The 24090-nt window shown below is 33.9% G+C and overlaps 3 protein-coding genes across 4 annotated transcripts; all 3 read right to left on the bottom strand.

The window, feature by feature from the left end:
• Positions 1-1502: 1502 nt before the first annotated feature.
• LOC110653820 (uncharacterized) lies at positions 1503-4392 on the bottom strand. Of its 2 annotated transcripts, none has more exons than XM_021809608.2 (6): positions 4050-4392; positions 3759-3902; positions 2637-2726; positions 2424-2546; positions 2157-2288; positions 1503-1824 (listed from the first exon to the last, which is right to left on the bottom strand). In XM_021809608.2, the coding sequence occupies exons 1-6, from the start codon at positions 4252-4254 to the stop codon at positions 1739-1741; spliced, it is 780 nt and encodes a 259-aa protein (XP_021665300.2). In that variant the 5' UTR covers positions 4255-4392; the 3' UTR covers positions 1503-1738. The 2 variants fall into 2 exon arrangements, with proteins under 2 accessions (XP_021665300.2, XP_021665302.2); XM_021809610.2 differs by having other exon boundaries at positions 2217-2288; positions 4050-4339.
• Positions 4393-4917: 525 nt separating this feature from the next.
• On the bottom strand, positions 4918-10442 carry LOC110653822 (katanin p60 ATPase-containing subunit A1). The gene is made up of 7 exons (XM_058149296.1): positions 9759-10442; positions 8395-8866; positions 7716-7913; positions 7276-7520; positions 6738-6896; positions 6514-6601; positions 4918-5505 (listed from the first exon to the last, which is right to left on the bottom strand). The coding sequence occupies exons 1-7, from the start codon at positions 9878-9880 to the stop codon at positions 5224-5226; spliced, it is 1566 nt and encodes a 521-aa protein (XP_058005279.1). The 5' UTR covers positions 9881-10442; the 3' UTR covers positions 4918-5223.
• Positions 10443-11018: 576 nt separating this feature from the next.
• Positions 11019-17523, bottom strand: LOC110653823 (aromatic aminotransferase ISS1). The gene is made up of 9 exons (XM_021809612.2): positions 16259-17523; positions 15866-15913; positions 14864-14992; positions 14456-14515; positions 14155-14311; positions 13046-13152; positions 12718-12776; positions 11886-11994; positions 11019-11672 (listed from the first exon to the last, which is right to left on the bottom strand). The coding sequence occupies exons 1-9, from the start codon at positions 16319-16321 to the stop codon at positions 11220-11222; spliced, it is 1185 nt and encodes a 394-aa protein (XP_021665304.2). The 5' UTR covers positions 16322-17523; the 3' UTR covers positions 11019-11219.
• Positions 17524-24090: the final 6567 nt, after the last annotated feature.

Consider the following 24090-nt stretch of genomic DNA (forward strand, 5'->3'; position numbering starts at 1 on the left):
TTCTTTCATAAGGCCCATCAAGAAAGATTCTCCTCGTGCACTTTGGGCTCTCCAAATCTCTAACAAGTGGTATCAAAGCCAATGACTTGGCAAGGACGAGCATGGAAATGGTGGTCAGTGATTCCCATTGTGCTTTAACACATAGATGGAAGAGTAAGGAGACTCCTAATAGGCCTAATGGAGTAGGAAGGCACTCTTCCAGAGAAAAGCATACTGATAGAGTGAAAACTCTTGGTACACCTGATGGCAGAGCGCGTGATGACTCTAGCGTGGCTTTTAGAGGTGCATGCTCAAGTGAGTTTGGTAGAGTAATTGGGCCTCTTGGTGACACCGTAATACTTAAGAGGAAAAAAAAAAAGGCTTCAGTTTAAGGGGGAGCAAGCTAAGTAAGCCCAATATAGAAAAAAATTACACTTGAAGGGGAGATTATTGAGAATATGCAAGTGTAGAATTTTCACATCAGAAAAAGATGGGATGAGTGAGAGATATATAAATAAAAATGACCATAGATCTATTGCCTTAAGGTTTTGGGTTGGATGTGGTATCAAGCCTATAAATGTGTTATTTCATAAGGCCCACCAAGAAAGATTCTCCCAAGCACTTTGGGCTCCCAGACCTCTAACATTATGGAACCATGAAAGAACAAAGATTAAAGGGGCAAGAGGCATTCAAAACTTTGATGGGAAAGAGTCCTCCTTGAGCGTAAGCTTTAAAGACAATTGAATTAAACGCAAAGAACGAGATTGCGAAGATCACGCAAATAGGCAGGGATTAACAAAATAAAAGCAAAAAACACACAAAGAAAAGATGTTGCAAAGTTGTTTTAATGACAAATGCTCAAAAAAAGATCTCCCCTATGCACATTTCTTGTCCACTAGCATCTAAAAGCTAACCCCAGAACAGGAAAAATTTCATGTAATTTAAACAAAATCCATTTATATATTATTATAAAAAAATAAAAATAAATAAAAAAAAAAGAAACTCACATGATATAAATACGCCCATTAATTCATTGGCCAGCTAGCTAGCTAGCAGTCCAGTGGTTAAATTTTTTACCTAAAATAATGCAGATAGTAAGATGACATTTTCCTTCTCTTTTCTGAAATCCCAAAAGAGAATTTATTCTAGTTGTAATGTACTTGGCATATGGTAACTCGATATTTATATGCAAAGAGGATCTATGGTACTTCTAACTACTCACTTTAGATTAGACCAGACCAATGGAAGCAAATCTAATAGTACCTTGCATGAGTTGGTTTATAATACTAATCTTACTATAATATACCAAATAAAATGTAGTGAGAAATTTTAAAATACTTTGATCCAAAGCTTCAGCATAAAAGCATAACGAAGTTGATAACCAAAACATTGATTACAAATTAATATAGGTCAATTTTCCCTCTGAATTTTTAAGCAAAGTTCCATTAGGTCTAAATTGAAGATTTTGGCTAAATAAGTACATAGCATTTAATTTAGGGTGATTGTTCAATTTTTAAGCAAAGTTTAAAGGGCAAATCAGCCTATATTCTAAAATAGAAAATTAACAATAAGAGCAGAAGAATAGCTTTCTGGTAGCAGTATACATCTGTGATTCATTATTACTGTCTCTTAACAAGCTGTTTACATAATCTGTGGTAATAAAAAGCATTATTATTGTGTTGTTCACTATTTTTGTGAGTAAAGAATTTATGACGAGCATTCCTTTGTTGATGTTCCAATGATCTTGGTGTATTTTTCTCTAAAACAATGCTAGGGAAGTTGCTGCTAATAATATCATGGTTAGAACACCAACACTTCTCAAGGAATTTGACATTTCTGAAGAACCTATCACATGAAATGGTGGATATAAGTTAGAACAACATAAGAAGAGCATGAACTATGTACTTGCAGAACTTACCATTTCCCAAATAATAATATATGTTTAAAGGCCAAATCATTAATAACAATTATGGGATTTTTTTTTTTTTATTTAAAGAACTATGTGAATGTGAAAAACAGTTCAGTAATAGGAAGTGAAAAACATATTAATTTTCTGGATACAATTACTTGTTTTCATATTCAAAGCTTGTTCAGGTGAATTTTATTAAGTTGTTAGTTTCTTTTATTCATTAGCCCTGTGAACAACATAATGCAAAATATGATTAATACTTATATACCATTTCCAGCCGAGTCTGGACTAGTACTCGTTGGAGGTGGCATAATATTTCCATTCGAACCTGATGGTGGTGTTGGTGGCGATGAAGCTGGGGGACCAAACCCAAGGCTATTGCAATCTGCTCCAAAGTAGCCTGGTAGAAAAGCAAATTGACATATAAATACAGGGTACCATCCCTAAACATTCTTCAATTCTTATACATTGCAAGAAAAGTAAATAATTCTTTCCCTTATATGGTTCTTCTAAGAGGAATGAGGAAGTGTCTTACATTGTTCAAAACAGGGTAACTCTGTATTATTGGCTAAATTTGATGAGCCTTCATTGCACTGGCAAGTGTGTCCTCTTCCATTAGGCAAGCAGGATCCATCGGCACACCAAATTAAGTTACAAGCTGTAAAAGAAGTTTCATTAGTTTAGAAGGCATGTTTTCTTCCAAATGTATACGACAGTGGCTGTTACATCGATGTTTAATGATACTCACGGTTTGATAAATTTAGTGAAGGTGGAGGGCTAGGAACTGATGGAGGAGGTGGTGGTGGAGATCCATTACCACATTGTAAATCAATTGTGCCTGCAAAAATTAATTGATGGTGATCTATCATTGCTCTCTTTCTATGTCACAAAGTAACTTTATTTTTTCTTTTTTCATTCATTTGGCTCAGACTGGAGATCAAACTAGAAAAGGATCACAATTTTAGAGATAATTTCTATATCACTAAGCTAAAACTCATTGGTTTTTTTTTACACTTGGATGAAAGGACCTAAGGTCAAATATCAAACCCATGACCTCTAGCTGAAATCCCCTCCAAATACATCAATGAAGTCAAATTTAGATGGTTCCGTAGAAGAATTTAAAGAAAAGAACGGAAAGAGTCAAATTTAGATGGTTTATGCCTAAGAGATTGAGAACTCATTATGAGACCAAGAATTAGTCCCAAAACAGGTCAAAAAGTGCACACAAAATTTGTCAGCATTCTCACACCAAGCATACAACACCTTGGAAAAGCAGGAACTCGGGGGAAAAAAATCCTTTTGCTTGAAATATGAGGAAATTAGTGAATAATCACTAGCGCATTACAAAGCATAAAAGGAATTTATTTTAGAATATTTAATGATCAAAACAGATGATCAATTAGAATATAATTAACAATTGAAACAGTGGCTGAAAACAAGACTTGTTTTTTTTTGTGTATTTGTACATTGAGGACTTCATATTATGGGAATTAATATATATGCATGTGATTCCAGAGAGGAAGAATTTTCTTTTTAGCTCACGAGATTTGAATCTATATCTGATTAGCAAAGAGCAGGAGAATGTTCAACCTAACATATTGTCTTCTTGGAATTTTAAATTTCATATTCTTTCCTACCAGATGACATACACATGCATATATTCTACTTCATGACACTGACATTATTGCAGCCATTTCACACCTTAAAAAAATTATATATATATATATAATTAGAGTTACAGTGTTCCCAACCCTTCTTCATCAATTGACTAAAAATATAGCAGCTGGGATAATCACAAACACAGATACACAGGTTTACAAACACAATGTATCTGTGCAGCCGAAAGAAAGAAAGAAAGAAAGAAACTCACAATTGGGAATTAGGCAAGAGGGAAAGGTCAATGGACCAATCTGAATCTTGTTCCAACCAGAATAGCAGTCACACTCAAAACCAGGCCATGTGCTAATACTCTTGCATGTCCCTAGCCCACAGAAAACAGAACCACACAAACCATCTGTACATACAAAACCCATCTGATCAATCACAATATTCAAAACCCAAATACGATAACGAACCAAAACCGAATACGAAAAGTCCAAAACCCAGAAAATTTCCAATATGAAGAGCCTCAAAACTTAAATTAATCAGTGCAAGGATTTACCTCCTGAAGTCGAGTTTTGAGAAGTAGCAGTTGGATTGCATGTGAAAAGGGTCAAGAGAAGAATAAAGGGAGAAAAAAGAGAGAAGTTGAAATTGTATCTCTCCATATTTCTTAGGGTGGCCAATGGCTGAGGACAAGCAGGTTGGTAATGACAGTTAAAAGAGTATTTATAAGAAAAGGGTCCAAAAATCTGGCGATAAATCATCTAGGAAATAGACCCAAAATGCAATAGCTCAATTCTGTTGTTATTTTCTGTACAACTTTATGGGACTAATAGTGCAATATGGGCGATGACTTAGATGTTGTGATTATTAATAGAGTTTGATGGGGCGAGACGTGCAATGTGGTAAAGTGGCAGAGATGTTGACTTCAACATCAAAATTTCTTCAATATCGATTCTATTCACAAACGCGTGAAGAGAACAATATCGGAATTTGACATGGGTGAATTACTTTTTCATTCATGTGTTTTTTTTTTATGTTTTATATAATATTTGATACTTGAGTTTTTATATTTTAAAAAATAGATAAAAATATTTATAAATATTACAGTATCCAAAATATCATACGTTTTTATTTATTTTTTAAAATATAAAAATTCAAATATTAATTATGATATATATATATATATATATATATATATAAAATAAAGTAATATATATAAAATAAAGTAATTTAACCATTTGATGATATCGTAGGCAGGCTGCTTGACTAATTAGAAAATTCTAATTGCCTGAGTGACCCGTTCCATTGGGAAAAATTCTCACGTTCAACACGGGGCAAGAGGCTGCTATAATAAAATACTCTTCCTCACCCCCATCAACAGAAAAATAAGAGCTTCTAGAAAATTGTTCAAGGACTTGATGAAATTTAACATCCAAAAAAATTAAATTTCACATTTTTCAAAGCCAAAGAATACATTTTCTTAGGTTTTTCTCACCGATTCCTATCGGATGCAGTAGTCTAATATCAAGACACAGTTTTGTAAAATAAATCGAATAACAATGCATGAGAGAGGCTACAGAAACAAAAATTAACACAAACACTGGATTACAATCAATCAAATCACTGCTGAAATACAAACAGAGCAACAGGTTAATGAATTAATGGAAGAAAATCAACCAGCACAGCAGGTGTCTTCTTTTCAACATTGGTCATATATATTATATACCTACTTATGCTGATCCGAATTCTGAAAACCACTTCTCATGCTTCTCAATGTCAGCTTGAGAAACACTTCGCTGGACCTTCTGCAAGGCCTCTTCAAAATCACACATTGCAACAGGATCCTTTGAAATCTCATCTTTAGGCATGTTTTTTATCTCATCACGGGTCTTTCCAGCTATCTTGCGCCTCATGCCATTTAAGGAAGCATCCCGGCAAACATTTGTAAGATCATCTCCACTGTACCCTTCTGTCCGACGAGCCACTTCATCAATATTTACATCAGGAGCCACCTAATATAATAACATTTTTTAACCAGTAAGTACACGACCATAGTAGACACTAGACAGGTATCATCTATGGTTGCCTCACAGCAAAGACATAATTGCAATACAAGAAATCCTTGTGATTAGAAAACCTAACCTATGATAAATCCTTGTGATAAAAGTATTGGGAAAAACATAATCACAATCAAACCATACATCCAAAAGCAAACTCATCAATTGCACTATGGCAATACTCCACTTCTAACCACCATCTGGTAACCTCATTTGAGTGATAAATACCCCACAAAATTTATAAATGACAGAATGTAAATTTTTAGTAATTCCAATGTTATATTCATTAGACAATCTTGCTATAATCTTCAGATTCACAGAAACACACTGTTTAAAAAAGATGAAATTATAAACTGTTTTCAGAAAATTGTAGTTACAACAACTTCTTTCTACACATCATGGTAAGCACAGCTTGTTCTTTTAACCATATTTCATCTACAGCAGCAACCCTACTCATTATACCTTAGATTTTTCTAGATCTCATTTTTCCGTTTATAAAATACTAAAACAATACACCAAACATTCAAGTGGACAATTAGGGTATTGCCCATTTCACTTTGCCACCTTAAGGTTTCTAGAGTGACCCCTCATCTTTTGCTTTTTATATAATTCATTAACATTAAAATGGACTTCCAAAAAATAATCAGCTATAATTTAATACACAGATTAAAAATAAGTGAGCAGTTCAAAACGAACAAATAAATTTCACTTGTGCATTTTTAAAAGTGATATTCACAAAAGATAATGTTATTTAACAGTTTCAATTTTAACTTTAACAGAAAAAGGGGCAACTGAGCAAACCTCAAGGAGGCAAAGAATTGCAACAAAAACTATTGTGTGACAAAGCAAAACTTCATCCTCAGCATAATTTTCCTTACCGTGTAATATGTGAAATTAACCAAAAATGTGAATGGCATAACATCAATATGACTAAAAGAAATATCAGCCATACAGTCAATTTACCTCAACAGTTTTCAAATTGATCCTAATAAGCTCCTTACGACTCTCAAAATTTGGAAGCGGAATATAAATACGCTTTTCCAACCTCCTCCTGCATTGCATCAGCCAAGTAAGAGCAATCAAAGCAAAATATAACATGTTTCACAGATATGGCTTAGCAGATAGTTCAGTCTAACTGACAATTCAAGGAGTACCAAGCTCCTTAATAAAATAAAAGCATGACGAACCTCAATGCTTCATCTATGTCCCAAGGAAAGTTAGTAGCCGCCAAAACCATCACTATTTTTCGGCTGCCATCTTCATTTGTGGAAGTATTGTTTACACCATCTACCTGAACCAGAAGTTCAGACTTGACCCTTCTTGATGATTCGTGTTCCCCTGAGGCCCTGAAGTGTTGCAGTCATTCAAAGAAAAGGAATGTTAGCAGAATCAGTTCACATTTCAGAGCATAGCAAACAACTTCATGCATTGGAATTTTGTGCATTTGAGATTAAGGAACAAATAAGAGAGAGAGAGAGAGAGAGAGAGAGAGAGAGAGAGAGATTTTAAAGCATCATTATAAGCATATTAAAAAACTAGAATGCAACTTCCTGCATATGCCACGGATAAAACTATAGACAGAAATTTTTGCGCAACATGAAAACCTAACATAATGCACAATTTTGGGAAAAGACACACATGGATTGAAATTTTCTCCCTGACAAGCAGCTGTACAAAGAACTAATAGGTTCAATCCTCCGCACTACATACAGGTGAAACACTTACCCTCTGGCATTGCACAGAGAATCAATTTCATCAATGAAAATTGTACTTGGTGCATAAGCTCGTGCCAGATCAAACAAGCACCGCACCATGCGCTCACTCTCCCCACGCCATTTTGAAGCCAACGTAGCTGATGAAACATTGAAAAATGTTGTACCACATTCAGTAGCAACAGCCTTGGCAAGCAGTGTCTTACCAGTTCCCGGGGGGCCAAACATGAGAACACCTTTCCAAGGTCTCCTAATTCCCTGCCAAAGAAAAATATCAACACGCTTCTTTGATGAAAAGATGTTGAAATAAAATCAAAATGTGTTTCATCATGTCATTTAACTCCAGAAAATGTGGAAATGCCAAATTAAGTGAGAAAATCTGAAGAACCAAGAATTTAACAAGATGAGAGTGTGAACTACAATAACAATTTAGCTTCAACAATTAAAATCTACCTGGAAATATTCAGGCATCCATAATGGAAGGACAACAGCTTCTTCTAGAAGTCGTTTTGCTTCACTAAGACCTGCAACGTCATCCCATCTAACTCCAGGAGTAGTTTCCAAGACATCCCTTTCAAGCATAGCAGCCAAGTCAGGATCAGGCCCTTCGTATTGTCCCTTCTTGGACTTTCCATCTTCAGAATCACCATTCTAACAATTCCATTTGCAAATAAATTCATATGACAGACAAATATGAATGTGAAATAACTAATAATAAATCAACTCATATAACTCTAGTTAACTTAAAATCAGAATGTTTACCAGCAGGTGACACATGAATGACATAGACTAAAGCATACCACAAATACTAAAATAAGCATTCTACAAACACTATATAGACGAAACATAGACATCCTAAACAGAATGGTGAAACTCTCACATCCAATTCATGATCTCACACATCACCTGAATAGATTAAAATTATAAGGTGATTCCAACTTCCAACCCATATAGAGAGAGAGAGAGAGAGAGAGAGAGAGAATAAGAAGAAGAAGAAGAAGAATGGTAACCGGTAACAAGCTACTAAAACATGAATATCAGAATTATCATCCTTAGGGGCTAGGGGAATCCTCCAAGCACAGATACAAGCTAAAATATTACAAACACTATTATTATATCCCATTGAACTTACAGCTGAATCTCCCTTGCCAGATTTTCCAGCACCAGTGCCTTTCTTTCCAGTAGTTGATGCTCGGACACCCGAGTTCACCCTGCTTGAACCACCAGACTTTTGAGCACGACCAGTTGTAGCTGTTCTTGTTGCACCACCGCGAGACCAATTCCCATCCTGAGGTGATTTCCTCATACCCACTTGACCAGCCCTAGCAGATCTCCTACCCGTAGCGTCCCGACTTGGAGGCCTCCACACATCAGGGTCATCCATGGGAGCACCAGAGGAAGTAGGGTACTCATCTAATGGTTGAAAAACAAAGGATGATTTAGCATTAATCGGTGGTGATGCGGCTCGTCGCCCTGTGGGAGTTTCCTTAAATGCCCTTCTCTCAGCATCTAATTGCTTTACAACTTCCGCCTCCTCTGAAATGGCTTTCTTGGCATTCATCCATTTTGTGCGAATTAAAGGGTCATCAAGAGTGTTTAGGTGCCTAATTCAAGACAGTAATTGCTCTATTAAGATGGATGAAAGCAACCAAGAACTTTTAGTTCAAACTTATTATAGCTAGATATACCATGACACTATCCAATAACCACAACTGTAATATGTATTGAAAGAAAATACTGCAGCATAATAAACAATGTAGTGATTACAAGTTTAGGCAGCATTGATACTTCATCACTTGTGATAAAATAAGGAAAGCAGTAAGAGCTATCAAGAGCCAGTTGGCTCCATTAATTTGAACAAATTATATCACACTGATAACAAAACAGACAAGATCATTCACTTATAATCAAATGGAGAATATATCACCAAACCTAGATGAAGATAAATTGAAGATGACAATTATATATATGTGCTTGGCATTGATACCAAAACTGTGATCAGATACTGCTCACACACCAATGGATGTCTTAAAGGAGATAAAACCACCCGATTTCATAGTCCAGCCAGCAGTTGCTATATATAGAAAGCAAATGGAGATAGGCACGCGTACACACACATGCATACATTGTAGGGAGAAAAAGAAATTTTCCTTTTAAAGTCCCATTAAGCTCAATGGATTGTTCCCATGAACTTCAATAGACCTTTTTCCTTCCAAGAAAGTTAATATGCATACTTTCTGAACAGAAAATTTTTCCTCAAAACAATCAAATCCAAAGGTCAAATTGTTCACTCCAAAAGAAAATTTTCCTCCCAAAAAGAAAATACCACCCAACCAAACAGAATCATACAAAACTCAATAGCAAGCAACTCCATTTCTACCAAACTAAAGATACCTATATAAATCTTTCACTAAAGCAGACAAGCTAGCTCAAAATTTCGAACAATTTGGAGAATAGTTTTATAAAGAGATAAAAGAGGTGGAAAAAAAATATTACTTGTTGATCTGAGCAATGGCGCCATCGAAGAAGATAATAGAAGTGTCGTAGAGTCCTTCAAGAGCATATTCTCGAGCCAATTTCAAGTGATCTTGCAATCCAGACAGTGAACTCCCCACCATATTTATTCCTTTTACCCAAAATTTCACTTCTCAAACTCAAAAATCTAGGGTCTCTCTCTCTCTGTGCAGTAGCTTCCCTCTCCTGTTAGCTAGCTTTGGCTTGGCCAGGCAGTGAACTTTGACGGCGACGTTTAAACGATCGAGTAACGGTAGAGGGAAGCAGTGAAATGACAGAATTATCCTTTCGCACCTGCGCTTGGTGCTGAGCCAAATTACAGTCGTGTCTGATCTGCTAATTAGTTGCAGCCGTAAATAGAAGGCAGAGAAGAGCGAGGAAAACGACGACGTTTGCTGGAGATGCAAAGGAAGCAAAATAGGACATATGTGAAAATGTCAGAATTCTCATTGAGATTTGTGGGAATTTACAATGTGATCTGCTGTTGGTTAGTGTTGTGTGGTGGGGTTTGGGCCGAATGAGTTTATGGGTTTTGGTTATGTATGAGAGGGTTTGTAGGCCGTTAGGGGAATGTGGGGCCCAAATATGGTAGTTGTTAGATCTAATCCAAGGCCACGAGAATGAGATTATTACATTTTTGCCTTTTTTTCCCTTTTTCTTTCTTCTTTTTTGGTGGTAAAGAGTCACAGCTCACAGACAACCCCTCCATTTTTGAATTGAGACTTCAAGCGTGTGAAAAACTAACATTAATAACGTTAAGAAACAATGAAAAGAGTAAAACAAAAGTATCAAAGAGATGATGATAATGATGGTGGTGGCAGTGAATTTCAACAAAAATGTGAAAATCTCAAATTCAAATCTTAGTCATGGAGCTGAAAGCTTCTTCTCCATCTAATAATACCAGCATTCTTCTCCCATCCAATAATGTCAATATTCCAACTGTGGTCCTGAAAATCTAGCCCAGTTTTAACTATATTTAAAGTTATTACCATAGAAGATGGCTTTCATATAACGATAAAATTACTTCATTTGTAACCTGGAGATCACATATGCGAGTCACAGAAACAGCTTCTTTACAAAACAGAAATAAGACTGCGTCCATCAACCCTCCCCAGAAGCCACAATTGTGAGGTGAGATGCTTTGTGAATGGGTCACTTATTTTTTTAAATTATTATCATATATACAAGTATTATGCATGTATTGAACATAAATATATCAGCAAAGCATCTCCAGGAAATAGCTTAACAATGTAAATTTGATGAAATATTATTACTACTTCAGAGTTCAGACCAACTGCCGGGTGAATACCCTTTCATTTACTGAACTATTGTTCTACTTCCAGACATTCGTACCCTCCATATTATTCGAATGCACGGGTTGTTAACTTAAACAAACAGGCGAATGGATTTCCCATTCCGATATTCAATGGGCTGTAAAACAGTTTACTCCATCATTCCATGGTTCACTAATTCTTCTAACCCTCTCCTCAGCCTCTCCGCAGCAGCTTTGCAATCCGCCTCTATCAAGCCCCCGAAGGAGATCCTAAGATGCCCTGGGCATCCACAAGCACCTCCCGGAATCACAACCACCTCATGCCGTTTAGCAAGCCAGCGAACAACTTTAAAATCATCAAGATGTTTGTCAGGAAGCTTTGCCCAAAGGTAAATTGCACCTTCACCACCTTTTACAGCATCTTCTCCTAATGGGGAGAGAGCTACAAGAAGGATTTCTCTGTTCCTCACAAGATTTTTCACTTGCTCAGTCACCCACTCAGGTCCCATTTCTAAGGAGTAGAGGGCCAGGTGCTGTGAAAGTAATGAGGCACAGATTGGTATGTTGTCCTGAATTTTGAGGAGTTGAGTTGCAAAGCCCTCCACTTCTAACGGATATGCTATCTGCAGGCATAAAGGTAAATATTAGAAAAATTAAATTGTTCACATTGCCAACAAGGTAAAAATGCAAAATCCATAAGAAAAACTATTTAATCGGTGATTTTATTCTGAATAACTTAAGGTTAATGTCAAAATACAGGCAAATTTGTGTACATTCATTTTATGGAAATAACCCCTTGTCAATAATTACCATGGAAGATACACAGTGTTACTTACATATCCAACTCGCCATCCCATCATCCCATAGGCTTTTGAGAAGGAAAAGATGTTGACAACATGATCACCTTCTATGCAGGAATGTTTTAGACCATCATACATAAAATACCTACAAAGAAAGTTGTTAAGATCCATAAATTGACAGCAATTAACATATATTGTTGATCCTCAAGTTAAATGGAATGTCATATCAGCAAGAACCTCTAACAGATAGCACGATGTTGCACCCCAGCAACCAGACTTCAATGACAAAGTCAGCAATTTGGCACTTGCTTTTAATGGTCCTTTTTCTGTGTGATGAGCCCATGACTATGACACTATGAGCAAATTGTTTTTGTGATTCTTTTTTTTTTTTTAATAAATTCACCACTTTCAGAAAAATCATACCATATCTTCTTTTATATGTATCCCTGTTTATTCAGAGAACACAATGTTCTAGTTTTGATCACCCATCACTCCAAACACAAGATCATGAACAAGCATGCATGCTTATAAGCACTGTTCACCAAGCATTAACTTCACATTCGCTGGGTAAAATCAATGAGGTCATTCAAAAAACACCGATTATGCACCAGTATAATAAGTTTGAAACATGAATCATGAGTAATTCCTGGATGAACAAGTTGTGTATATCAATAAATTTCTCCTAATAATGCACCAATGACGTTATGAATCAATTCTCAATCAGAATCAATCAATTGTGTTTTAAAGACATTTGTAGCTCATAAGAACCTCCCCTCTTCCCTGAAATTCATTAGGATACATTCAAATTAAAAAAAAAATGAAAATACTATTATATCAAACACATCTATGATATAGACAGAAGACTTACTCATATGTATTATCTACGATAAGCCAGGATCCAGCGTCTCTACATAGATCTGAAATCCTCTACTCAATACATAGAAAAGTACTAATTAGAATATTTGAAAAGAGTTGAACAAGAATATCTACAATATGTGTAAGGCCTTTCTGTTTTTGTGCGTGTTTGTGTGTGAGAGAGCAAGTGGCACATGCACACACAGAGACAGAGAGAGAAATAGAAAGGAAGTGAGGGAAGGAGAAGACAGAGTCAGAGAAAAGGGGTGGGGTTGGGGGTGGTGGGGTTGGAGGATGTGGTGTGGGGGGTGGGAGGGGGGGGAGAGAGAGGGAGAGAGAACCTTGAGGAGGGACTCTGGAATGTATGTCCCTGTTGGGTTGCCAGGGTTAACAACAGTCACAACTTTTGGAACTGGTCTAGTTTCTGATAACGTCCTTTCCAACCAGTCTGAAATTCAAAGCAACATTGGCTAATAGTCCAACCAAATACAGATTAAAGCAGAAAGAAAATGTACTTTCACACAACAACTTATGTAGTTATGTTAAATGCACATCAATCTCCAATTTTCCCCATTCAATTTCAAGCCATGACAAACTGTATGTATTTTTTCCTGTTCCAGTGGTTGGCTTACTCAATAGGAGTAGCCCAATTCCTCCCCATAAAACCCTATCCCCATCCAATGGATTGAAGCTGACACCTCCAAGTTGAAATCCTAAGTTTTGACTATTGAACAGTCCCTTAAGGGACCTAAATGCACAATGGCATGATGCCATTGATTACATGTCACTCTGAAACCATATGATTTGTCAGCACAGAGTGGTAGCAAGACTCTAGAAGATTTTATAAAGATAAAAAAGATAATGGAACATGCACAAATGTGGGAGTAGATTTAACCGTCATGATTAAAGATAAAAAAATTCCATATTTAAATGCAAGAGATAAGCCCATTAGTTAGCAGATGTCTGGCGCCATAGATTTCAAGAGCAGATATCAGTCAGCCTTTGGCAAGAAAAGTAAAAAGAGTGGGTAAAAATGGGAAGAATTTTCTGTTTTGATTGAAATTACTATAATGTCCTTCACTTTTTTCAAAGAAAGAATTCATCATGAGGACAAATGAGTAAATGCAATGATTTTGACCCAAATAGGTTAAAAGGGGTTTAGTGCCCAAGGCATAAAATTCTCCCCTAGTTTTTCCTATTCCCTCCATTTTCACCTCTTCCCAAATATAGTGTTAGTATCTATTAAAAGAAGTCCACAAAGCCCAACTCCTAAAATAATTGGACTTTATTGGTAATCAGACAATCACAAAAGAAGAGTATGAAATTTACGTTGGACTCCATCCAAAGAATGTCTGACTTGAAATAACCAGGTGCACCTTGCAGATAATGCTCTATATTACATAAAAAAGAGGTGCAAATGCTATGGAATGAGCACTTTATCAAGCTTCACCTGCATCCGGATGAAGTGTCTTTGGGTTACCAGGACCCACTAAAATATTAGTGACACCTGTCATCTGGAAGGACATGTATGCATTGAAATAGTATGGAGCAAACATGACCACAGAATCCCCAGCATCACACAATGCAAGAACAAGATTCACAAATGCCTGCCGTCAAGCAAAGTTAAAAAAAATTCAGATTTTTAGAGAACAATCCATATCTTATTCTTATTAACCTATATACTTGTTCATTTCTGTTCTAACTTTGTGGGAGAATGAACAGCATAAATTCTCAAAAACACAGTTAATCACCTGATTTGCACCAGCAGTAACCATAACTGAAGATTTCACCAATTTATTTTCCTTTCGCAACTGCGAAACAAAGAAAAATTATTAGTTAACATAAAACACATACAACCTTCCACTTGTGGTGCACATGTTCAAGAATACTGTTTTCAGACCAGGAACGAAAATTCAAGTGGGAAATGAGGTTGAAGTATTTGAAATGTGTGACTTTGCACTTGCAATGCCCATAAAGCAGAAACAACAGCATCCCTGATAAGTACTACAAAAGAATAAATGATAAGTGCAGCCGTGAATGGATAACGAAATTGTCTAAGCCAGCCACATGTCCCAGTGCGTTGGCTCATTAGGCACAATGACCAGAAGTAGAACATCAATCATCAATTGGAAAAATATCAAAAATTCTAAATCATATACCTTCAGTGTCAATGCCTGCCTGAGTTCAGGGATACCCTCATCAGCACCATAACGACTAATTGATGGCTCCCATACAAGTTCTTTCACCTTTTCTAATGCCTGTTTGGGTGGTTGCCAGTAAACAACCCCCTTATAGTAGCGCACATTTCAGCCAAAGAACAAGAGTCAATCATCTGAAAAGAATTTCTTTTACACGGCAATCACAGACGAGGGTAAAAACCAAGACAAGTAAAGCCAAGACATTCCAGTTGATGAATGATAAGAAATAACCACAAGCATATTCTCTATATTGTATCCTACCAATGCAAATTTCTATATATCAAATTGCCTTTCCAAGAAATTTGATAAAAGAATTTGACCAAAACAGTAAAATTTGTCATTCTCAGGCAAACAAATGGAGAGAAAGAAACACATAGCAAGCAGAATGACCTTAAGTTTGATAGTCAGACAATGTCAAGTTGAGAATTTCAGGAAAATGACCTATAGCCGCCAGTCATGATTTTGGTTTAGAGTTTGAGATAAGACTTTGGATATGGATTTTATTTAAATTTTTCAAGATTAAAAAGAAATTTTCAAAAGCCCACTTTCTTGTGCTTTCTATTTAAGCAGATCCAAGAAAGAGAATGGTAAAAACAAGTTTTGAAGCTTACAGGTTCCGATATAAGTTTTAGGACATTTGATTTTGTAGATGCATTCTGAAACAAAAATTTTCTGCATCATCTTTACTCTTTCTACCATTAAAAATACAAAAGTTGTCTTTCACTATCTGCACCAAACACGCTTTTTCCTCAAAAGAATAATGTGAACTATTCTCCGTTCTCAATAATCACGGTTACAATTTTCAAGACACCAAAATATTTATTGACGATTAAGCATTGGAAACTAAAGTAGACACCATCCACTTCTCATTTTTCAATGACTTATATCACAGTATAAAACAACAACATTAATACAATAAGGGAAAAAGTAAAAAGAAACGGAAAAAAAAAAGAAAAAAAAAACCTGGGCCAAAGACATTGCATTTTTAGCTCCTCGGACCAATTCCTGTATCTGCAAAAGAATGGCATCCCATATTTTCACCATCAAAGCTAACCACTTTCTCATTAGCACGCATTATGAGAACACTTCATTCGCAATGCACTAATTATCATATTCATATCGCTAAGTGTATATGCATAATCTCCCACTTCCACCAAAAGACACTCTTTTGGTGACATACACCCAATAGATAACTTCCCCCAGGCAACACACGGCATAAATGAATTCCAACTCTCCGAGTCAAAAGCATCTACATGATATTTAAACGCTTTTCCCAATACACTGCACGCATACATAAGCAGCATGAAAGTGCATGTCCATATGCATTCGACGAGAACAAACGCAAACCAGAAATACCTGAACCATGACGGGCATCTCAGTCTCCAAAGCCCTCCTGGCAAGCTTTCCATAGGAACCCATCTCAGTTTTCCCTTCAACACAAAAATCCGCCAAAAATCTCTCTCACAAATCTCTGAGATAAGCTGTAATTTAAACCCACTTCTCCTTGACCCAACTGTCAAAAAGCCTCAAGATGCCTCCCCAATTTAACAAACTTATGCAAGAAGTGGTGAAGAAAGCAGGGTTTTGCTTATTAAGGTTAACATACGAGTTAGACAAATATCAAAAATCCCCACCAAGCAGACTACCATTTTGTACAATTCCCATTAAGGTATAAGATAAGTTGGACACGTCTCTCTTCTTCTTGTATGTTACTCAAGCAGAAAGGGCCAAAATGCGTAATTGCCTGTAATTTTTTTTATTTGTTTTTCCCTCGTCTGTTCTTACTTTTGCTTTTGTCTCTTTTCAATTCGAAGGTTGACGAGGAAAGAGTGAAAATATATATACGTATATAGAAATTAGAATCGAAATCGAAATGATATTGCTCTCTGAGTAAGAACTAAGAAGAAAGGACAAAATAAGCAAGAATCTATCTAGCAGAAACCACCACAATCAATCACAAAACAAAAACACTGTTTTTTCTTTTAGCTAATACGATGCAATTATAAAATTCCCAGACATGAAATTACCCTAATCTCTATCTGTATGGGTCACAAACGTGAAGTCATGAAGTGTTAATCAATCACTGGCTTGTTTTTTTGGGAATTAGAGAAAAGGTATAAACAATTAAGCAGAGAATCTCCTAGAAATGCGATAAATTTTTTTCTGAATTCTTTTTCCAATTAATTACGATATCATAGACGAACAGAGTAGCAGAAACAGAGGACCTACAGCGCGCCTGAACAATACTTCCTCTCTCCCACCCAGCAGATTACACTTCCAGGAAACTCAACTTCACAGTGTACCCATCTGAAAATTTTCAAATATGGAAATCTCAAATCCTCGAAATCGAGAAAATTTGAAAAGATAATGGATGAAAGAGGATGAGAAGAGACAAAATGAGCAAATTGGCGATGAACTAAATAACAGTTTTGGGAAATTCAATTCCTGGAATTGGAAAGATTTTCCGAGATATTGAAGAGTTAATAAATGCAAAAAGACAAACAGATTAGGTATTGAAAATATCGGTATTCGCTAATGGCTAGTGAAGCATGAAAATCGGGGAATGTTAGAAGAAATGTGGAGATCGATCGATCGATCGAGCGATAGAGAGAGAGAGAGAGTTTCCCGTGGGATTCGATGCAGGAGGGAGAGGAAAAATAAAAAAAGTCATTTTGATTTGACACAAAACGACATCGAAATTGCGTGGATTTTATGCAAGAGAAAAAGAGAGAATTTATTCATTCAATAAACGTAAATTTCACTTTTGATATTTTAAATTCTAATTAAAATTTTATAAATATACAATATACTATTTTTTAAAATATATTTGGAATATTTTATAAATTTTCGAGAAAAAAATTTAAAAAATTAATATAAAGAAATTAATTTATTTATTGGGTTCATGAAAAATTAAAAGCATGCAAAGAAATTAATTTATTTATTGGGTTCATTAAAAATTAAAAGCATGATTGATTACAAATTTATTTTTTATTTAAAAAAAATAATAAAACGTGTTATCGATTATATATTTTTTTAATAATTATTATGAAAGAGTTTTTTATTATTTATTTTAATTTATTAGTTTATATGAAAATAATTATTAATAAATAAAATAAATTTTCTTTATTATAAAAACTCTCATTTTTTAAACTTATTTTCGTTGTGTATCTTTTGTTTTTATGTGAAAACAATTAAAAAAAAAAGTGTTCAACATTTTTCTGTGACGGTTTTTTATTTTTATTTTTCTCATGGACAAAAAGTTTAAAAGCTATTTAGTTATATTTTATTTTAATAAAAACTCTAAATTACATTTTATTGTCAAATTTATTTTATTTTTATTTTTAAATTCTTGCTATTTGCCTTTTCCTCTCTCTATCTATTCCTTTCATCTTGTTCCCATAATTAGTAAATTTTATCAAATTTTCTTTGCATAATTCATAACACTTCACAAACTTTAAGTTTCAATTATAACAAATTTCAAGTTAGTGTTATTAAAGATAATATATTGTCCAACTCTTTTAACCAAGGTAACTTTTTGAAAAACTACTAGCAATCCAAGAAGGGATTCTGTAAGAAAGAGTTGTTGAACATCTATACTTATCATGATAAATTTTAAAATTAGATTTTGATAAATTAATTGTAAAAATTAAAAAAAAAAGTATTTAGTCACTTTTTCAATGATAAATTTTTATTTTTAGTTTTGCCTCTGACAAAAGCTTAAAAGTTATTTAATTATATATTATCTTATAGATAAAAACTCTAAATCACGATTGGCTGTCAAGTTTACTTTATTTTTATTTCTCAATTCATGTTATTTGTCTTTCCTCTCTCTATCCACTCTTTTCATCTAAATCCCATAATTAGCAAATTTTGTCAAAATTTCTTAGCCTGGTTCACAACACTTTACAATATCCAAACAAACTTTATTTTCAATATAACAAAATTCAAGCAAGTGTTGATGTGTTATTAAGGACAATATACTATCCAAATCTCATAATCAAGGTGAATTTTGGACAAACTATTAGCAATCAAAGAAGGGATTCTATAAGAAAGAGTTGATGGGGATCTATAGTTGTTATGATGAAATTTAAAATTAGATTTCAATAAATTAATTACAAACATTAAAAAAAATGTGTTTAATCATTTTTTCAGAGACTTTTTTTTCTCTCTAATAAAAACTTAAAAGTTATTCGGTTACGTCTTATCTTGTAGATAAAAACTCTAAATCACGTTTGATTGTTAGATCTATTTTTTTTTGTTATTTGTCATTTTTTCTCTCTAACAACTCTTTTCATCTTAATCCCATAATTAACAAATATTTTCAAACTTTCTTAAACTAATTCACAACACATTACAATATCTAAACAAGCTTTATGTTCAATTATAACAAATTTCAAGCAAGTGTTATTAATGACAATATATTGTCCAAATCTTATAATTGAGGTGAATTTTGAACAAATTATTCTTGGATTGCACAAATCAAAAAAGGGATTCTATAAAAAAATAAAAAAGTTGATGGATATCTATAGTTGTTAAGATGAAATTCAGAATTAGATTCTAATAATTTAATTGCAGGTTGAAAAGATGGAATGATAATTTTAAACTTGAAAATGCAAAGTGGAATTGTTTGAGATTGAAAAAGAGTTTGTTTAGCTTTATAAATCAACCCATGAAAGCCATTTTCAGAATAAAAAAATGGAAGCAATTTTCATAAAATAGAAAAATTCAAAATCATTTCCATTTTCAAAAAGAAAATATATTTAACCCACATAAACTTAATATATAAAAAAGGAATTATGCTATTTCTTATAAAGAAAAGCACAATTAATTAAATACTAAATTAATAAAACTCATAAATTGTGATGTGAACTCATACCTGTTATTTGAAAGAAATGCCAAAACACAAACAATGAAAGTAGTGTGGTAGGCTTTGTGTAACCCCTCTATTTATATAAGAGTAGGGGTGAGAAATATGGGTTATAATTAAAAAATTAAATTTAATTATTTTAATTATTTTTTTTAATTTGATTTAGTTTAATTAATATTTTTTATATTTTTAATTTAATTGAATAAAATTAATAAATCAAACTGATTAATTTTTTCAATTTATGATTATTTTTATTAATTTTATAGATTTTTTATAATTTTAAAATAAAAATTAAATTAAGTTAAAATTTTTTAATCTGATTAAATTTTTATTATATTTAAATATTTTTTTTTTAATTTGATTCGATTTAAAATTCAACTAAATGATTGCACATCTCTGTAAGTGAAATTCAAAAATGATTGGCTTTATGAAAATGAAAATTTCCTAAAATTTATGTGAGTTGACACTTGTTAACATTACAGACCGTAAACAAAAGGAATCCAATAAGAAAGCATTGGATGTCTGACCCTTTGTATGTATGTATTGATGGGTAAGCAAGCATTTTGCCAACTTTTTGCTCTCTATAGTAAAATTCTTGAGAAATAAAAAGGATAATATTTATATTTTCAAAGGTATAATAAAAAAAATAAAATAAAAAATTTACACTAAATCATAATTATAGTTAATTATTTTAATTTTTTATTTTATAGCTAAATTTTAAAAATTTATCATAATTTTAATTAAAGGGCTAAATTAAATTTAGAAAAATTAATAATAAATTATAATATAGTCTATAAAATTTTATTTAATTAATAAAATAATTTATTAATTTAAATTTTTTATTTATATATTTTTTATTTATTATATTAAATATATTTTTATATTTATTCTGAATTAAAATTTTATACTAAAAAAATTATTTTTATTGATTAAAATATATTTTAATATCAAAACATTATATTTGTTATATAATTGGAATAATTTTCTTCTCATAACATTTAACAAAATTTAATTTTGAAATTGCAATTTAGCATTTTTTTTATTTTTTTATTTTGAGAAGTTGGAATGCATCATAAGCTACCTAATGGCATTTTTTTTTTATTATAATTGTTGTCCCAAAATAGTCCAAGAGGGGGGTGAATTGGACTTTAATAATTTTTTGGCCCTTGCTTGTAACTTAATGAAAATTTGTGGCTTTGTTCAACTAGGTGCTTCTCTACATATAATGAAAGTAATATGTGTTTCAACAATGTGTTCCTAAGTTGCAATTCAAGCCTCAATCACTATTTATAGCAATATCTAACAGAACATGCATCATACAATATACAACTAATTTCTCAACTCACTCAATATGTCCTCAAGTTTATCAATTCAATCTATTCAACCAACATTCAATATCATGTATAAAAGGAAAAATTTAAAGTGCACAAAAGTAAGGAGGTCAAGGTTAAAGAGATCAAACACAATGATTTTTATAGTGGTTCGGCTTAACTAGCCTACATCCACTCTCTCAAAGAACCCTCTTTGAGTCTTCTCTCTACTATTTGCTCTTTTGAAGGCAAGAGACCAAAAGCCCTTTACAACTTTTCAACACCAAGCTTTTACCAAGGTAGCTTGAAACCTTCACAAGTGCTATCTCAAGCAGTTACTCTCTCAAGCTTCAATAGTTGCTTGTACAACCTCTCTTAAATGAAATTCAATGTTGTAACACTCACTCTTACTCAATACAAATCAAACTATAAAGAAGAGATGAGTTGATTTGCCAATGTAGCTCAAAGACTTTAAAACTCTTGAATGAAAGCAATAAATGAAAAATCAAAGTTGGAGTTCAAATGTAAGCTTTCATCAAGTGTAAATGAAGTAAAGAAGGTGTATTTATAGTCCCAAATCATTTTAGACCGTTTGAAACCTTTTTGAAATGTTATACACACTGCCCAAGACAAAATGGCCGTTATTTTGTCCTTTTGTGCGAAGTTGAGCAGCTCTGATCATTTAGCAAACTAATGAAATTTTGGTAGCAGTCAATAAACTGTTTAGTAAACTAATTTTTTTAGCAAACACATTAGCAAACCAAAAATTTTAGCAAACCAGTTAGCAAACTAAGTCAACAGCTGCATGTCTCAACTTGTAATATTGAATAAAATGATTTAGACTTTGTTAAAAATGTTCCAATAGTAGTGTCCAAGGTCATGATGAGAAGAAGTAATCAGAAAATAAAATTTTATTTTTAAGCTCCATTTGACTAAATTCTCATATATTCTTTTCACATAAGACATAAGACTCAATCTCTAACTCTATGACTTTCATACCTTTTCTTTGAGTCTTGGCTTTCATAGTCTTGTTCTTTTCTCATTTTGGATTTGTCTTGAAATGCTTTTGAGTATCCTTTCTCCTTAGATGCAACTTCAAGAATTCTTTATGAATAAGACAAAGAATCTACACATCACTTTAAAGTTGGGTTAGATAGATTCCCTTTGAGTTTTGTTATCATCAAAATCAATGCTCATTTTGAGCTACACGGGTTCAACAATCTCCCCCTTTTTGATGATGACAAAACTCAATTGAATCAACAATAAAAAATAAAAGTGTGTGAAAATGTATGTGAGTATGTGAATCCAAGCAGTATAGTATACCGAAAATGCTCCCCCTAAATATATGCACATAATTTCCAAGAAATCTATTTTCTGTACATAAGCTCCCCCTGAGTTTATGCTATAAGGCATATTCACAATATTCTCAAAAAATAATATTCATATAAACATACTTCCATTTGTCACAAGTATAAACACAAGTAAAAAACACATATCCATATCCATCTTATAAACACATATTCACATATCCATATCCATCAACACAAGTATAAACACTCATCCATATCCATCCTATTCTCCCCCTTTTTGTCATCAATCAAAAAGGAAACAGGAGAAAATAACCCAAAAAGAATCATGTTAGCCCAAATTTAAATGCAGTAAGGTGAACAGTAGCAAACTAAAAACCAATAGTAGCAAACAGACTAGTAAACTAAAAATGCAGATAGGACACTAAAAATCCAGATTAGATGGGAATCATTTTAGTCTTTTGCTCTTGCGAGTGGATTTGGAAGGCACTAACTTCTTCCTGGTGGGTTTAGCAGCAGGGGGCTGAGATTCTTGGTCAGCCAATTGATTATCCTTCTGTGGCTCATCTTCATCAGATAGTGGTTGAAGAGTAGCAGTTAGGGATTGGTAGGGATTTGACACAGTCGACTAAGTTCTTTTTCTACCTTTCTTGGCTGCAGGGGCAGCAGCTGCAGATAGTTGAGATGGAGCACTCGCTTGGTGATCCTTTAGAAAAGCTTCCTTTTGCTGCGTAGGGGCAGCAGCAGTTTCAACAAGTGGTGCACTTGGAGGTTCAACAGGTAGCTCACCTTCAGGTTCTACAACCTTTTCACCATCATGCTCAGTAGGTACACCAATTGCAGGACCAATTTCAGGTTCAATGACTTGGTCACTAGCATGCTCAACAGGGGCTTCTACTGCAGGTTCAAGCTCAGGTTCAGCTACTTGGTCACTTTCATGTGCCACAGTAGCTGGAAACTCACCAACCTTATTACTTTCACCCTGATCAGCAGAGACTTGAGTAGCAGCCTCAACTTTAGTTGGGAAGCCAGTTTCCTTGGCCGGCTGAAGATCCACAATTAGCCTTTTTAATTCCTCATTTTGAGTAAGCAGGTGACTCACTTTGTAGTCAACCACATCCACAAACTTTCTCAAAAGTTCAATGGACTGATGAGTTGAACTAAACTGATCATTAACAGCAGCTTTTAGCCCTTGAAGCTCACTCATAAATTCATTTGTAGAATCAGAGCCTACCTTAGCTGAGGAAGAACCACCCTTTTCAAACCTTTTCTTTCTTCCATCAGTGTCAGAGTGAATTTCTCTAAGCACAATCAAATCAGTCCTAGAACTTTCCTTAGAGACATTTATATTCAGCTCTTTAAACACAGCAGTCAAGAGATGTGCATAAGGCAGTTTTCCAATCCCATAAGCTTTGCACATGTTCTTGAAAATCAAATAAGCCAAATTCATCCTTACTTTGTTAATAATGTGCCACATAATACACATATCCAGGTGACTCAAATAACCATAGCTACCAGATTTAGGACAGAAAATGTAGTTCGCCATACTGTAAATGATTTTGATATGTTGAAAAGCTTTTGTGCTAGTGGACTTTGCATTTGTGGCAGTGTTAGCAGGAAAAACTTCGTTTTCAAACTCAACCAAATTAAAGCCTGCCACCCTAGCAACATCCTTTTGTGTGGAAATTTTATTTCCATCATTAG

This window comes from Hevea brasiliensis, chromosome 1, assembly GCF_030052815.1.
Source record: "Hevea brasiliensis isolate MT/VB/25A 57/8 chromosome 1, ASM3005281v1, whole genome shotgun sequence".
In the NCBI taxonomy this organism is placed as follows: domain Eukaryota; kingdom Viridiplantae; phylum Streptophyta; class Magnoliopsida; order Malpighiales; family Euphorbiaceae; genus Hevea; species Hevea brasiliensis.

Bases quoted from the DNA above. Each gene is read 5' to 3' on its own strand.
- LOC110653820 (XM_021809608.2), bottom strand. From the start codon at position 4,254: ATGATTTATCGCCAGATTTTTGGACCCTTTTCTTATAAATACTCTTTT. The intron at 2,547-2,636 runs GTGAGTATCATT...CTTCTTTTACAG, and splicing joins TTCACTAAATTTATCAAACC to CTTGTAACTTAATTTGGTGT. The intron at 2,289-2,423 runs GTAAGACACTTC...CTTTTCTACCAG, and splicing joins GTTACCCTGTTTTGAACAAT to GCTACTTTGGAGCAGATTGC.
- LOC110653823 (XM_021809612.2), bottom strand. From the start codon at position 16,321: ATGGGTTCCTATGGAAAGCTTGCCAGGAGGGCTTTGGAGACTGAGATG. The intron at 14,312-14,455 runs GTGATTAACTGT...GCTTGACGGCAG, and splicing joins TTACTGCTGGTGCAAATCAG to GCATTTGTGAATCTTGTTCT. The intron at 12,777-13,045 runs GTTCTCTCTCCC...TGTATTGAGTAG, and splicing joins TTCCAGAGTCCCTCCTCAAG to AGGATTTCAGATCTATGTAG.
- LOC110653822 (XM_058149296.1), bottom strand. From the start codon at position 9,880: ATGGTGGGGAGTTCACTGTCTGGATTGCAAGATCACTTGAAATTGGCT. The intron at 7,521-7,715 runs GTAGATTTTAAT...TTTCTTTGGCAG, and splicing joins GGATGCCTGAATATTTCCAG to GGAATTAGGAGACCTTGGAA. The intron at 5,506-6,513 runs GTAAATTGACTG...TTATTATATTAG, and splicing joins TCAATTTGAAAACTGTTGAG to GTGGCTCCTGATGTAAATAT.